Source organism: Anopheles nili, chromosome X, assembly GCF_943737925.1.
Source record: "Anopheles nili chromosome X, idAnoNiliSN_F5_01, whole genome shotgun sequence".
NCBI lineage: Eukaryota > Metazoa > Arthropoda > Insecta > Diptera > Culicidae > Anopheles > Anopheles nili.
In genome coordinates, this window is record NC_071293.1 from 15566926 (window position 1) to 15584831 (window position 17906).

Below are 17906 nucleotides of genomic sequence, written 5' to 3' on the forward strand. Positions count from 1 at the left end.
GTACACGGCATCCTTGACGAGCAGTTCTTCTCCAGATTCGGGTTGCGGACTAGTAAACTGGGGTTGCATCCCCTTAGCTGCCATAGCATATTGATAGCTAGGGGCGACGATGGAACCAGAAACTATAGGACTTGTCTGGGCGGAAACTCTGTTGACAATAGCGGGAGCTTTGGTGACAGCAGCGTGAGGTACAACGGGAACTCGAGCACTGTTCACGGGATTTTTAACCGATGATGAATGTGGAGTAATTGTCGACGAGTTAGCTGGTACTTTACCGGTGCAAGGCTTCAGAGGCGGGAAGGCCAAGGATGAAGCTAAGAGAGCGGGTAAAGCTGAAGACGAGGTCGTCGTTGGCTTAGTGTTGGGCTGGTTTACGACTGGATACTTCTGGCGCGTCGCTAGGTACCGGATGCGAGAAGGGCAGGTCGGATCATTGGCCCGGTGATTTTCGCCACAGTTGGCGCACTTCGGCGCAGACTGGGGCGTCCAAGTACAAGCGGACTGTAGATGCTCCTGGGCACAGTTTCCGCAGATTGGTTGAAGGAAGCAGTTTCGATCTCCATGCCCAAACCTTTGGCAGCGCAGGCATTGAGTAACCGAACGTGGTCCTCCACGGTACGCCTCCCAGGTAACCAGGAGGTCACAATGTTTACGAACCACTTTAAGGCCGGCCAAATCAACTGTTCCTTTCGGAAAACAGACAAGATACATGCAGTCATAATACTTGCGTGTATCTTCTGCACGGCGCTTGATGTGGTATGCAGAGGATGTCTTCAGATGGTATTTATCCTGGAGTTCGGTGACGATCTCGTTCGGATCAAGCAACGGTAATCCTCGGACAACGACCTTGTACGGTTTCTCCGTCGGATACGCATGAGTGTAAAAGTTGACATTCATGCGTATTAGTGTGGCGTGAGCGACGTCGAATGCTGCCTTGTCTTTTGCAAGCACTCTGACCCCGGGGCCACAAAGTTTGAGGTCCACCGCGTGGTTTTGAAGCTCTCTACGAACAATGTCGACATGAGGCTGCATAACCGTGATCGGCGGAGGGCGACGTCTGGACGAGGGTCCAGCGGTGAATTTGGTCGACTCAGACAGAGGAGCGACGGCGACGGTGGGTCCACTGCTTACCATAGGAGAGGCAGCGGACGAGGTTGTGGTGACAGAGCACGCACTAGTATTAGGAGCCATAGCAGAGACAGCTGAGGCTAAGATGGAGGATCGGCGACGGGAGCGAACCTCTCGAAATTCACCCAGACTCTCAATCTCGCTATCACTGAGACTTGGGGCTAGCGAAGACTCGCACATCTTCGGAACGGTTGTTGACCCCTGATCGGGATCAGGTAGGCACGTACGTTTAGGCCCAGATGGTTGGGCTGGACGAGAGACTGTTGTACTAACACCATTAGCAGCCTCGCATGTCTCTTCAGAAGAGCTGGCAGATGCTCTTCCTACCTTCTTAACACTTTTACGTTTTCTCTTCCCCATAACGGGAGAGAGAGATAGCACTGGAACACTTAGAATAGATTTTTGTTTTCTGCACGAGCGATCTGCAAACGATCCTTATCGCTTCGTGGTCAGAGGCGTTACTACCTCAAGTTCGTCGCCGTCCACTGATACACTGCTCCCTAGCCTGGCTCTGTCACTGTCAGAGCCCCCGATGAGCAGGTACTTTGTTTTTGTCGCATTGATCATTAGTCCAATTCTTGCGGCCTCGCGTTTTAGTCGGGTGTACGCCTCGCACACCGTCCTAGTGTTCCGCCCGATGATGTCGATGTCATCCGCGAAGCCTAGGAATTGGAGGGAACGGGTGAAAATCGTGCCACAGATGTCGAAGCCCGCGCTTCTCATGACACCTTCCAGCATCGATGTTGAATAAAAGACAGGAGAGCCCATCACCTTGCCTCAGCCCCGGTGAGATTCGAACGGATCCGACAGCATGTTCGACACTCGCACCTTGCACAGCATCCCATCCATCGTGGCCCTCAACAGGTGTACCAGCTTCCAAGGGAAACCGTACTGCTGCATGGTGTTCCATTGCTCAGTCCGATGTATGGTATCGTAGACCGCGTTGAAATCGATGAAGAGATGATGCATCTGGATCTGGTGCTCTCGGCATTTTTGGAGGATCTGCCGTAGAGTGAAGATCTGGTCGGTGGTGGATTTGCCTCTAACAAACCCAGCTTGGTAGCTTCCGACGAAAGCTTTAGCAAGGGGTGCGAATCTGCAGAAGAGTATCTGGGATAGAATCTTCCCGCATTCATGGGTAGTCCAAGGCATATGCATGAGTACACACAGGATGCAATGGCGTATGTAAGAGTGTACGGACGACCTGATCTGTTCATTACTTTTACATGTAATCCAACATGGGTAGAAATTTGGGAAGGTCTTTTCCAGAGGTCTTTTTTGGTAGGTCTTTTTTGGGCCAGAGTATTTCGGCAAAAAAATTGAAATTAATCGACATTATCACAAAAGGGCACATTTATGGAGCTCCAAGATGTTGGATGTATACGATTGAGTGGCAAAAACGAGGATTGCCCCATTCGCATAATTTGATTTGGCTGGTGGAAAAAAATCATCCCACAGATATCGATAAAGTTATTTCCGCTGAACTACCTGATCCACGACAGGATGCGGATCTTTTTGCAGTGATCACGAAGGACATGATTCACGGACCATGTGGACATTTTGACTTAAACTCCTCATGCATTAAAAACGGAGTCTGCACCAAGAAGTATCCTCGGCAACTTCTTAGTGAAACCCAAACAGGCACTGACGGCTTTCCTTTGTACAGACACTGGAATCCAGAAGACGGTGGAATCACGGCTACTATAAAAGTACGTGGAGGGAGCGATCAACAGACTGATAACAGATGGGTCGTTCCTCATTCATCTCTTCACTGTAAAATGTTTGGGGCATACATAAATTTAGAATACTGCAATAGCGTCAAATCTATCAAATATATGTCTTCGAAGGCTGTCTTCGAAGTGGAAAACGATCGTGATGAAGTAACTATTTACCAGTTGGGACGGTATATTAGTAGCAATGAGTTTGGCGTATTCATGGTTTTCATATTCAAGAAAGGCATCCTACTGTTCTCCATCTTAGCGTTCACTTGAAATATGGTCAGCGAGTGTATTTTACTAGAGAAAATGCAGCTGATATTGCTAGGAATCCTCAAGATACTACTTTGACAACCTTTTTCAAGCTTTGTCAACATGATGCGTTTGCCAAAACGTTGAAATATCCGGAATTACCCCGATTATATTCATGGAATATATCAAAAAAGGAATTTTGTAAAAGAAGGAGGGGTAAGCCCGATCCTGTTACGGGACAATTAGCGAGTGACGCGTTGGGACGAGTTTATACAGTCCACCCCAACAATGCCAAATGCTACTATCTTCGCATGCTGCTCCATGTCGTTCCTGGTCCTCAATCTTTTGAACAGTTGAGAACGGTTAATGGCGAAGTATGTGAAACTTATAGAGCAGCATGTCATAAGCTTGGGTTACTTGAAGCGGGTGACCACCGGGACAAAACGTTACAAGAAGCTGAGTTGTCCTCACGGCCAAAAGAAATTAGGACTCTCTTTGCCATTATTTTGACCACATGTTGCCCATTTGATCCCACTTCATTATGGGCAAAATATAATGAGGCCTTAAGTGAGGATATTCTTTACAAAATACGTGTAGATAATCCTGCGTTGAAAGTATCGTTCAATACGAATATTTTCAACAGAGCTTTAATCCTTCTTGAAAAAAAATGTGTAGCGATGTGCGGTAAAAGGCTGAATATGTTTAAACTTCCTCTTCCTGTGCGAGATCACCAAAATATTCTTCATTCCGAATATGTTCGTGAATTCAGCTACAATGTTGACGAGCTGAATTCAATAGTCGCGATCAACAGGCCCCTATTGAACGATGATCAAAAGCATGCTTTCGAGACTGTAACGTCCTACATTACACAACAACGAGGTGGTATTATTCTTGTAGATGCTTCAGGTGGTACAGGAAAAATTTTCCTGACCAATTTGATCTTAGCCGAAGTGCGATCAAAGGGACAGGTTGCTCTTGCCATTGCATCGTCTGGCATAGCCGCATTATTAATGGATGGTGGCCGAACTGCTCATTCTGCACTGAAACTGCCTCTTGTCATTGCCAGGCATAATTTTCCCACCTGTGATATCAGTAGATCCAGTGGTTTGGCAGAGGTACTTCGAACGTGCAAATTGATTGTATGGGATGAATGTACAATGGCACAGAAGAATTCTCTCCATGCTTTAAATATCACTCTAAGGGATCTTAGTGGAAATGATCAACAGCGGCTGACGAAATAAATGCCTATTTGCAAAAATCGTCGATTTGGGCTCATGTTAAACATATTACTTTGAGGCAAAATATGAGAGTCCAAATGAGTGGGTTGGGGAACCATAATTTTGCTAAAAAACTTTTAGAAATCGGAGAGGGAAAATTATTCAAAGATTCCTTCGGTTTAATTGCTTTGTCATCACAGTTTTGTAACTTAGTGCTTTCGGTAGAAGCATTAATAAATGCCATTTACCTCGATGAATCGACAAACTTTCGGGAAAGGCGTTGGTTGAAGGAGAGATCCATTCTCGCTCCTAAAAATGATGACGTTAATGAAATCAATATTGAAGTACTCAATAAATTACCTGGACCAATAACAGAGTACGGATCTATTGATACCATTATTGATATGGCTGAAGCCATACATTTTCCTACAGAATTTCTAAACTCATTAGATCCTGTAGGTTTGCCTCCTCATTGTACAAGAATTTGCGTTGTGAAATTGAGATCCAACATAATTGAAGCAATGATTCTTACTGGAAAAGGAGAAGGCGAAACTGTGTTTATTCCACGCATTCCTCTTATACCAACTGATTTGCCCTTTCAGTTTAAAGATTGAAATTCCCAGTGAGACTTGCATTTTCAATGACTATCAACAAGTCTCAGGGACAATTGATTGCGTTTTGTGGAGTGGATCTCCGTTCGCCTTGCTTTTCGCATGGACAATTTTATGTGGCTTGCGAAAAAAATTGCTTGGTTCCCCAAAAAATTTGTTTATTTTAGCTCCTGAAGGTAAAACGACGAATGTTGTACACTAGCAGGTCTTATAGATGATATTTTTTTCAACGCATCTTTGTTTGAGTTAACCGCTTGACTTTATTCTAAAGAAAGTCAAAAATTGCTATTATGTATGTTTACTTTTAATTTTAACTTTTGACTTAATTTCAACTTTAACCAACTTTTAACTTTAAATTTCAAATTGTCACCTTAGCGATTTTCTAAAACATAGTGAAAGAATAGTGAAAACTTAGTGAAAAACAGTGAAAATCTCAAGTGAAACATCAGTGAGACCGCAAAATGACAGTGTCCAAGTATCGTTCCAGTAAAAGTTGGTTTACTGCTTAATTGCTTAGATGAATTTCCAAATATCGTTCTTAGAAGTATGATTACGAATTTTTATCTTGATGTTTTCTTATTTCAGGTATGCCTTTGCACGATGAGCGGATAATTCAGCATCAACTATTTGCGACAAATGGTGCTAAAGAAGTTGACTGAAATTTGAAGCTACAGTACATCGCATAACCGTAAATACATGTTTTTGATCTTGGGAGAGAGTGTGGCAAGCAGCCCGCGTCGATTTGTGCGCTTCGGTTTTGCTCTCTCTCTAGAATGGGAAGTAGGACGAATGAAAGAAAAACTGCTAAGGGAATAAGGAATAGTCCTACCTCTTCACTATGTGGTCATCCCATCTACAGAAAGTTTTATGAACGATTCTGCCCAAAGAAGCACTAATTTTAGCAAAACTGCTAAGGGGTTTCATTTGACAAGTCATTCATTTTGATGTTATCAGATTTATTACAACATCCTTATAGTTAGTTCTTTAACCTGTTGAATAACAATTTTTAAGTACATTTTGGCGAATCTGTCCTTAAGGGAGTCGAACGTACTAATAGCAACAGTCCCTGACTTGCAGTGTAAGCTAAATTCCAACATTCCTTACATTGACCATGAAGCGTTGTCTAACATTTGCTGACCACGCTAGAGCCACTAGCGTGAGAACCGAATTAGTTATGCGACGGTTACACTTACGCAGCAGTAATACAATATGCTTACCGATCGTCTTACGATCAGCCGGATCAAGAGCGAACACGTTCTCCACTCAAGTATTGTCCATGTATATGGCTAACGTGGTTTTGGCAAACCACCTTTAAAATAAGTTATCGTGAGAATATAGAAACAGTCTGAAGTCAGCAGTCACCTGTGAACATTTTTTTCAACAGTGTTTCAAGATCCGAACTTGCCACATGGCGACCTGCTACTTGGTGACCTGCTACAGCAGTCACTGGCCCTGTAAAAACAGTCACGGAGTCACTAGCTCAATTTGGCTTCCAGGTGTCACAGCCGCGTCGTGGGGAAGGCGCCACGTCGTTATCGCGATCGGCGCGAGAGAAATTACACTGTGCCTGGTTTAAGTGGAACAACCTGATTGGCATCAGGACCGACAACGTCCCATTGCGCTGGGAACGCGTCTCCTTGAGAAGCGGATACATTGACCCCTGAGCGCAAGTGTAAGTGTGATCGAGTGAACGCGAAACTATCTGTGTGGAGTGTACTCCTTTCGTGCTGTTTCTAGTATTTGTTTAGTGTGAGATGATCCAAGCTCGGAGCAACTGGGAACCAGTACTCTCTCGGGCGTCGGCAACCGATCCTGCTTCTTTAAGGTAATCCTCTTCAGCACCTACCCTATCACCTGTTTCCCTCTGACCAAGTCGTGGTTCGGGTGCAACCATGGAGGTATCCCGAAACTAGTGATGGCTTCACTAAAGTGAAGTGAAAAAATCCAGACCCAGGCCAATCTACTGTCAAAAAACCAAACATGCTAACACTTCCGACCCCACAACCCTCGCCGACCCGCGCGCGTGCATACCATGCCACACATAATGGGGTTCAAGATATTTATATCATGCAAAAGCATAAGATTATGGACTTACGCATGATTACGAATTTGGTATATAAAAAATACCCGGGAGTTTTGGACGTGCTTCGGTTGCGCCCAAACAAGCTCCGTATAACCGCCAAAGATCGCCCTCAAGCCAACGCTATTGCGGCCGATCCAGCTTTTACGGAGGACTACCGGGTATACATCCCATGTAGTTTGGTAGAGGTCGTGGGTGTCGTCGATGACCTCGAATACCCCTTAGAGGACGTCTTAAAGTACGGACAGGGGGTATTCCAAACCCAGACCGCGCCTCGAGTGAAAGTGCTTGAGGTAAAATAACTATATTCCTCAAGTATAGTCAATGGTAAGAAGGTTTACCAGGAGACATCCTCCCTCCGAATAACCTTCGAAGGAACCATTCTCCCTCAGGCTCTTTTTATCAAGGGGCTCCGCGTGCCTATCCGCCGACCGTATATCCCCAAGGTCGCCACATGCGATAAGTGTGGCCAGATCGGGCACCCACACTGCTCGAACAAAGTCTCCTGTGGAAAACGCAAGGGTGGCCACAGGACCATGGACTGTCAGTCCTCCGCTCAAAAGTGTCCACAGCGCAAAGAAAATTGGCCCGTCGTCACATCTTGTCCTGTCTACCGCAGAAAACAGGCGGAACAAAAGAGGACTGTAATCCAGCGTGCTCATGGTACTTTTGCGGAGGCCATCAGATCGGCGGCAGTTGAGTCGACAAATCAGTTTGACTCCTTATCCCTCTTTGAGGATGATGGTGCAGAGGCGCTACCCGATCTGGCTCCCCTTACGAGAGTAACGAGTTTGAATAAGGCTTCGTTAAAAAAAGCGGTTAAGAAACCGAAAAAGAAACCCTATCCCCAATTGGCACTACGTCGTCAAACCGCTGGAGCTCCTCGCCCATCCACGAGCTTCAAGCCAACGGCAAACTTTGACGTCGAATTCCCTCCCCTCTCAGAAATGTTACGTTTTGCAATCCCGATCCTGAAAGGATTCATCAGGCAATCAGCTCGCAAGTTGGCCATATCTTAGTATGAGGATTCGTCTAGACGACTAATCAGGGAAATGGCCATCATACTACAAAGAAACTGTAGAAGTTTTATTGGAAAAATAGATTCTTTTAAAGTTTTAGTGGGCCAATACAATTGCGACGTATTTGCCCTTAGTGAAACTTGGCTTATCTCCGACATAAATTTTTTTTCTCGGATATTATGTGATACGTCAAGATCAAACAAGTTTAGAGAATGTTAGGCGCGGTGGAATAGCCGGAATAGGCATTAAAAATAGTCAGAGTTTCTATAGACTCCTAATTCCCTCACTGCAAGTAGTACAAGCTGTCGCAATCCAGGCCAAGTTAGGGAATCTTGATGTATCACTTGCATCCATTTATATTCCTCCGGAAGCCAAGATTGATCCTAAGAAGATCGATAAAGATCTCGACAAGCTAGCGATGGCCATTTAGCCTTGGTCAGAGCCATTTTTTATCCTTGGTGACTTTAATTCACATGGATACGATTGGGGCTGCAATAAAGATGATCGCATAGCACCAATCATCAGGGACCTTTTCGACAAATATAGATTGACAAATATGAACTCTGGTGAAGGAACTAGGGTAGCTACGCCTATGGCACGTGAAAGCGCAATAGATCTGTCTCTTTGTACGTACACGCTAGCCTTGAATACCAAGTGGAAGGTTATCTAAGACCCTCTCGGCAGTGACCATCTACCAATTGAAATTTCGATTATTAGAGGGGTTCGTTCAGCCAATGAAACTCTTGTTAATTGTGACTTAACAAGGAACATCGACTGGACGAAGTACGGCGAGCTAATGACCGGTTGCCTTGTTCGCGAATATCCAAGTTTTTCTCAGTTAACGGAGTACAAAAACCTCGTTTCTTTCATAAACGAGTGTGCCCTTGCTGCCCAAACAAGGGGACGCCATCAAGCAAGGGGTTTTAAAAAACCCCCCACTCCTTGGTGGGACCAAGAATGTCAAGTGGCATTTTCAGCAAAGAGGAGAACCTTTCGCCTTTACAAAAGCTTTAACTCATCTTTCTGTTACGATCAGTACAGGGATCTGGAGAAAAAGTGCAAAAACTTGCTTAAAGCCAAAAAGAGAGGTTATTGGCGCAAATACGTCAATAACTTGAGCCCCTCAACATCGCTTTCCTCGCTTTGGAGCATGGCAAGAAGGATGCGCAACAGCACAAACACTTTTCAGGCGATTGGCTGAAACCATTCTCTCAGAAAGTCTGCAAAGATTTTGCACAAACGCAGCCATTTGAACAAGATGCGCCTGGTAGTGACCCTTCTATGGGTATATTCACCTTTTACCTAGAGCTCTCCCTTGCCCTTCACTCTAGTAACAATTCATCTCCAGGACTGGACCAGATAAGGAACAAATTGCTCTATAATCTACCAAACCTGGCGAAGAAACGGCTGCTCCGCTTATACAAAATTATGTTGGAAAGCAACACCGTCCCACCAGAATGGAGAGAGGTGAAAGTAGTCACCATCTTGAAACCTGGCAAACCGGCATCAGAGCATGGATCGTATCGTCCCATATCGATGTTTTCCTGCTTACGAAAGTTATTAGAAAAAATGATCCTTTTTCCTCTGGGCAGCTGGCTCGAATCAAACGGTCTGCTATCCAATACCCAATTTGGTTTTCGCAAAGGCAAGGGTACTAATGATTGTTTAGCATTGCTCGTTTCGGAAATAGAGTTAGCTCATACTCATAGAGAGATGACGGCTTCAGTATTCCTCGATATAAAAGGGGCTTTTGACTCAGTATCTGTAAATATACTGTGTCAAAAACTTCAGCACGTGGGCCTCAGCCCAAGGTTACACAATTTTCTGTTTAACCTCCTCTCAATGAAAAGTATGAATTTCAATAACGGTCATTTGAGTATTCGAAGGACCAGTTATTTTGGACTTGCGCAAGGGTCCTGCTTGAGCACAATTTTGTACAATTTTTACGTCAATGACATTGATACATGTCTCGCGCCTAACTGTAACCTATGACAATTAGCTGACGACGGTGCAATTTCAGTTTCAAGTAACACCTTTGCAAATCTCCAAATACCTTTGCAAACCACTTTTAAAAAGGGCAGCCAAGACGTATCTGATCAAATTACAGAGGATCCAGTATCGTTGTGTAGGAATTGTTTTGGGTAGTATGAAATCGACTCATACAATGTCCGGAGTGATGTTCGGAGTAATGCCGCTCAAACTGCTTTTTGAAATGCTGTCGCTTCGCCTTGTGATACGTGCTTCAGTACAGAATCCCCTAATAATCGAAAATTTTCTATCGCTACAAGAGACTAGATCTAAATGTAAAATTCTAAAAGTATTTCAAGATATTACCTTTTTTGAGGTGCTACCTAGCGTTCCGCCAGCTATAGATCGTGCCACTTTACCAGAGTCCTACAGTTCCCTTTTCGCTATAGACATCTCGTTGAGTGAAGAAACCAAGACTATCCCTGATAATCTGCGCAAGAAAACTATTCCCCGCATTTTTGTGGAAAAGTATGCCCAACCTACGAATAACCAATTTTTTACTGACGGATCCCTTTCCAAACAGGGCATTGGCTTAGACGTATGTAATGCCAACACAGAGGCAATTCGCAAACTTCACCAGCCATGCTCAATCTATAATGCAGAACTCGCTGCAATCCTTCATGCCTTACTGTTGATAAGTGCGAGCACCCCGGATGAAAACCGCATATTTTCGGAAAGCCTTAGCGCGCTAGAAGTATTAAAATCCGTGAGTGCTCTTAAGAGCCCAGACACTTTTATTCAAAGGATACTAAACGCACTAGGCTCATTGTTTGATAAATCTTTCCGAATATCGCTCATATGGATCCCTTCACATTGTGGAATTCCCGGCAATGAGAAGGCAGATCTTTTGGCCAAAAGGAGGGCGCTCGAAGGCGCCATTTTTGACAAACCGATCCTACCCCACGAATTTATGCGAGCTGGCACGGTGGCAGACCCTGTGGGATACGGATGAGTTGGGGAGGTACCTCTACTCAATCTCTCCTAAAATCTCCATCAGACCTATTTTCTACGGCCTCAATGTGGATCGCGCCTTCATTCGAATGGTATCCAGGCTACGGTCTAACCATTTCGCTCTGGGGGCAAATCTACATCGTATAGGGCTGGCCAGCTCCAAAGTATGGGACTGCGGCGTTGGCTATCATGACATCAACCACCTTCTATGGGCATGCGAGTACGATGCCGTGAGGCCAGCTTTATTGGGTGCAATTGAGGCTATTCCAAGGCTCCCAGAGATCCGTATTCGAGGCCTGCTGGCCGAAAACGATAGGAGCTACCTAATAGCAATCCATCGGTTTGTTTTGGCCAATGGCTTGGTCATCTGATTCCCTACCTCTCTATATCCTGATTTTCCTCAAACTTCCAATCCAGAAACCCCCCCCCCTCCCGCGTCCCTCCTTGCACTCTCATCAGCACATTACCATTACCGAACTGTCCACGTACTTAAATGTCTGTACATCGCTATGAATGGTAAAACACGTATGAATGGATGAATGAATGTGCGACAGGGTGCCACAGCGCAGGCTGGAGAAAACGCACAAGCCAAATTACTAGGCCAGCAATTCGAAAGGCTCCTCGGAAGGAGAGAGATAAATCAACCGAGCTCACCCGGGATAAGGTGCAATCCGTACGGCTGGTGAGAGGAAACGCCCACCAGAAATTGAATTTGTAAAAATTGAATTTTGAATGATGAATAACTTAGATTAAGAACAATACGGCCAGGCCGTCACTACTATAATATACAAAAACTCATCCTCACCTAAAATCATCCGGACCAAGCTTTATTGCAATGATCGAATTATTTTCTTGGTACTACCGACAGGAGGTTGTTTGGAAACGTCCCTTTGTTTCCCACAGGCGTATATAAATCTTCGTCGCGTTATGAATAGGCAGAAGCATATATAACGTGTTTCAATCGAAATGGAAGCCATGTGTATTTTTCAATAACTTTTCTGTGTTTGGTAGCGGGAGAGGGACAACCATTTGGTTATCCGCTTGTAGAACTGAAATTTTGAAAGTTTTTGTATTAAGTGATAAAATGTTAGTTGATTTCGACGACATATGTGCTTAAAAGTGATATTTTATGATTTGTTAAACGGGGGGGGGGAGGGAGGGGGTTGTATGAGAGCCCCCCTTTGTTCTTCAACTGGCTAAAATTTTGCCAGTATTTGTTTAAAAAAATGAAACATCTATGTTCCAAATTTTAGCCAAATCGAGCGCCATTTTGAAGGGGGGTTGTATGAGAGTCCCCCTTTGTTCCCCATTGAGGAAGCTGAAATTTTGCCAGTGTTAATTTTCAGTCATGAAACGTCTATGCACCAAATTTCAGACAAATCGGGCGCCATCTATGATTTTAAACGGATAATATTCATTTTTAGAAGGTGGGGTTTGTATGGGAGCCCCCTTTGTTCTTCATGGAGGAGGCTGAAATTTTGCGAGTATTGAGTTTTAGTAATGAAACGTTTATGCACCAAATTTCAAAAATATCGGGCATCATTTATATTTTTAAATGAATAGTCGTGAATTGTGGTTGTATGGGAGCCCCCCTTTTGAGGGGCTCTAAAAAAATAAAAAAATCAAATGCCTGAATCCGAGACCATCAAACACCTATGTACCAACTTGAAGCGCGCGCATAGGCACACATATATATATAGATATATATATATATATATATATATATATATATATATATATATATATATATATATATATATATATATATAAATATATATATATATATATATATATATATATATATATATACATATATATATATATATATATATATATATATATATATATATATATATATATATACATATATATATATATATATATATATATATATATATATATATATATATATATATATATATATATATATATATATATATCTATAAATATATATATATATATATATATATATATATATATATATATATATATATATATATATATATATATATATATATATATATATATATATATATATTTATATATATATATATATATCTATAAATATATACATATATATATATATATATATATATATATATATATATATATATATATATATATATATATATATATATATATATATATATATATATATATAAATAAATATATAATATATATATATATATATATATATATATATATATATATATATATATATATCTATATATATATATATATATATATATATATATACATATATATATATATGTATATATATATATATATAAATATATATATATATATATATATATATATATATATATATATATATATATATATAAAAATGTATATGTATATTTTTTATAGATATATGTATATATATATAAATATATATATATATATATATATATATATATATATATATATATATATATATATATATATATATATATATATATATATATAAATATATATATATATATAAATAAATATATATATCTATATGTATATATATAGATATATATATATATATATATATATATATATATATATATATATATATACATATATATATATATATATATATATTTATATATATATATATATATATATATATATATATATATATATATATATATATATATATATATATATATATATATATCTTATAAATAAAAATGAATGTTTGTATGTATATATATATAAATATATATATATATATATATATATATATATATATATATATATATATATTTATATATATATATATATATATATATATATATATATATATATATATATATATATATATATATATATATATATATATATATATATATATATATATATATATATATGCCTATGCGCGCGCTTCAATGGGGTTTCCACTGAACCGATTTGATATATATATATATATATATATATATATATATATATATATATATATATATATATATATATATATATATATATATATATATATATATATATATATATATATATATATATATATATATATATATATATATATATATATTTATATATATATATATATATATATATATATATATATTTATTAATATACTAGCTGATAAACCCGATTTCATTCGGGTCGACGTAGTTTGAGGAAAAATAAAGGGGCATTTTTACGTATGCTTGGGTAATTCAATTTTTGATGTGCATTTTATTTTTTTCTTATTTAGTTGTATTCATTCTACAAACGTTATTCTTAACCGCGTACACCCGGGATAAGGTGCCCTTTCACGGTTCGGAGAAGGAAATGTCTTCCAACCAATGTGAATTGCAGTTTACTTTAAGTTTAGACTTAAGATAATAGTTATAAGCAATACGGCCTGGCCGTCATTATTGAATAAAAAAAAATAAACGTTATTCCTAGCTTCGTCTTTGAAGGTTTTCTATTTCAATCAATTCATCTCTCGCTGGTCCTCTAGGCATATCCCTTCCAATTGGTTGTACCTGGCTTTTTCAAAATATCGTTCACTGTTTTATAACAAATCGAGCCTTTTAACCATCTTAGCTATGAAGAAAAGGATTTTTTTCAAGAAAAGGATTTTTTTTATAAAATCCTTTCTTCTCTTGTTGTTTCACAACTTCCATTTAGCTTCATAATCTTTCGCATTTTGCACGTCATCAAATTAGTAAAACATATTTTTTATGCCTTGTGTTTTCCTCTTTAATTCTTTCGGAAATACTTTTTTATACAGTATCATTTGTCTTGGATCCGTCACATAAATTTATTTACATAGCAATAAGGAAATGTAGCATGTTGTTCCATCCTGAGCATGTATGACGTTCAAAATCTTTCTACTTTTCTAACACTTATTCTTATTTTGTCACTGAAGCTACCTGGAAACAGTTTCCCATTTTCCTTTATATTTGATCTGTATTGCTGTTCTCTTTCAAAACTTCATTTCATGTTTGTAAGCATTACGCTCTGAAATCGATATTTAAATTTATTACACCAACCACATTTCCAACGCTACTCAACACAATTAAAAATTGAATCTTACTGAATAACGGCATAGCGCTATGTGTTGCAAAATATTGTACACTTTTAAATGTAAACATGCATGAGAAGAAAATGAGTTTACTTTCTAAGCTCAGTTTAGTGTCTAAATAAATTTTTGAAGAGAGAAAAGTTGCAGGAAACTGGACTGTTTGTTGACGACTTTACATTTTTGTTAATTTCTTGATAATGGAAATTCCTTTCCCGACCATAATGTAAAAGTCACTTGTCAAAAAGAATAAACAAAAAACCATTTTTATCATTGAGCGATATTTGAACATAACAATAAATTAGATTTCCATCCACCCATTTCCGCATTGCAGAATATAATTTTTTATAACTTGTTGTATAGACTGTGTTAAGGCGTACATGAAAAGTTGTTGTTAAATTTGACGATATTTGTTACTTTGGACATTTTTTTTTTCAATATTCCGAGCAGGGATTGTATGCCCTTCCTCGAATTTGTCTCCAACCGGGAGAGCTGCAACGTCCCATTCTAATTTTCCAGTAGATATTGACATTTTTAAGAATTTGCCTCAATTCATTTAAATCAGACATGATTGCCATGCTTGACCATATCTTCCAATACTCTAATAGGAAGAGCTCGTATGGGAGCTCTTGTTTTTAAAATTTTGTGTAAACAGAATCATCCTCATCTAAAATCATCCGGACCAAGCTTTATTGCTATGACCGAATTATTTTCTTGGTAATACAGACAGGAGGTTCTTTGGAAACCTCCCTTTGTTTCCCACGGGCGTAAATGAATCTTAGTCGCGCTATGCATAGGAAGAAGCATTTGTAGCGTGTTTCAATCGAATTGGATGCCATGTGTATTTTTCAATATTTTTTATGTATTTGGTAGAGGGAGAGGGACAACCATTTGGTTATCCGCTTGTAGAACTGAAATTTAGAAAGTCTTTGTATTAAGTGATAAAATTATAGTTGATTTCGACGACATATGTACTTCAAAGTGATATTTTATGATTTGTTAAACGGGGGTGGGGGTGGGGGGGGGGTTGTATGACAGCCCCCCTTTGTTCTTCATTGAAGAGGCTGAAATTTTGCCGGGGTTGATTTAAGCTAATATAACATCTATGTACCAAATTTCATTTATAATTTTAAGCGGATAATATTCATTTTTTATAGGGGGAGATTGTATGGGAGCCACCCTTTGTTCCTCATTGAGATGGCTCAAATTTCGCGAGTATAACTGTTTAGTAATGAAACGTTTATGCTTCAAGTTTCAGCAAAATCGGGTAACGCCTATAATTTTAACGGATAATATTCACTTTTTGGAGGGGGGGTTGTATGGGAGGCCCCATTTGTTCTTCATTGAGGAGGCTCAAATTTTTCCAGTATTTGTTTGAAGCAATGAAACATCTATGTACCAAATTTCAGCCAAATCAGGCGTCATATAAAATTTTAAGCGGATAATATTCATTTTTAGAAGGTGGGGTTTGTATGGGAGCCCCCCTTTGTTCCCCATTGAGATGGCTCAAATTTTGCGAGTATTAGTTTTTAGTAATGAAACGTTTATGCACCAAATTTCAACAAAATCGGGCTACGACTATAATTTTAAGCGAATAATAATCACTTTTTGGAACGGGGGGTTGTATGGGAGCCCCCCTTTGTTCTTCATTGAGGAGGCTGAAATTTTGCCAGTATTCGTTCAAAGTAATGAAACATTTATGTACCAAATTTCAGCTTAATCGGGCATCATTTGTATTTTTAAATGAATATTCGCGAATTGGGGTTGCATGGGAGCCCCCCTTTTGGGGGGCTCTAAAAAAAAAATCAAACGCCTAAATCCGAGACCATTATGCACCTATGTACCAAGTTTGGTGCAAATCGGTTCAGTGGAAACCCCATTGAAGCGCGCGCATAGGCATATATATATATATATATATATATATATATATATATATATATATATATATATATATATATATATATATATATATATATAAATATATATATATATATATATATATATATATATATATATATATATATATATATATATATATATATTTATATATATATATATATATATATATATATATATATATATATATATATATATATATATATATATATATATATATATATATATATATATATATATATATATATATATATATATATATATATATATATATATATATATATACATACAAACATTCATTTTTATTTATAAGATATATATATATATATATATATATATATATATATATAGTATATATATATATATATATATATATATATATATATATATATATATATATATATATATATATATTTATATACATATATATATATATATATATATATATATATATTTATATATATATATATATATATATATATATATATATATATCTTATAAATAAAAATGAATGTTTGTATGTATATATATATATATATATATATATATATATATATATATATATATATATATATATATATATATATATATATATATATATATATATATATATATATATATATGCCTATGCGCGCGCTTCAATGGGGTTTCCACTGAACCGATTTGCACCAAACTTGGTACATAGGTGCATAATGGTCTCGGATTTAGGCGTTTGATTTTTTTTTTTAGAGCCCCCCAAAAGGGGGGCTAACATACAACCCCAATTCGCGAATATTCATTTAAAAATACAAATGATGCCCGATTAAGCTGAAATTTGGTACATAAATGTTTCATTACTTTGAACGAATACTGGCAAAATTTCAGCCTCCTCAATGAAGAACAAAGGGGGGCTCCCATACAACCCCCCGTTCCAAAAAGTGATTATTATTCGCTTAAAATTATAGTCGTAGCCCGATTTTGTTGAAATTTGGTGCATAAACGTTTCATTAC

At 38.3% G+C, this 17906-nt stretch overlaps 1 protein-coding gene across 1 annotated transcript in view; it reads left to right on the forward strand.

The window, feature by feature from the left end:
- The first annotated feature begins 2366 nt into the window (after positions 1–2366).
- The window catches only part of LOC128729044 (uncharacterized), a 47019-nt gene continuing 31479 nt past the window's right edge, over positions 2367–17906 (forward strand). Inside the window, exon 1 of the mRNA XM_053822692.1 lies at positions 2367–2370. Coding sequence (XP_053678667.1) covers positions 2367–2370 — 4 coding nt within the window. The remainder of the gene's footprint in view (positions 2371–17906) is intronic.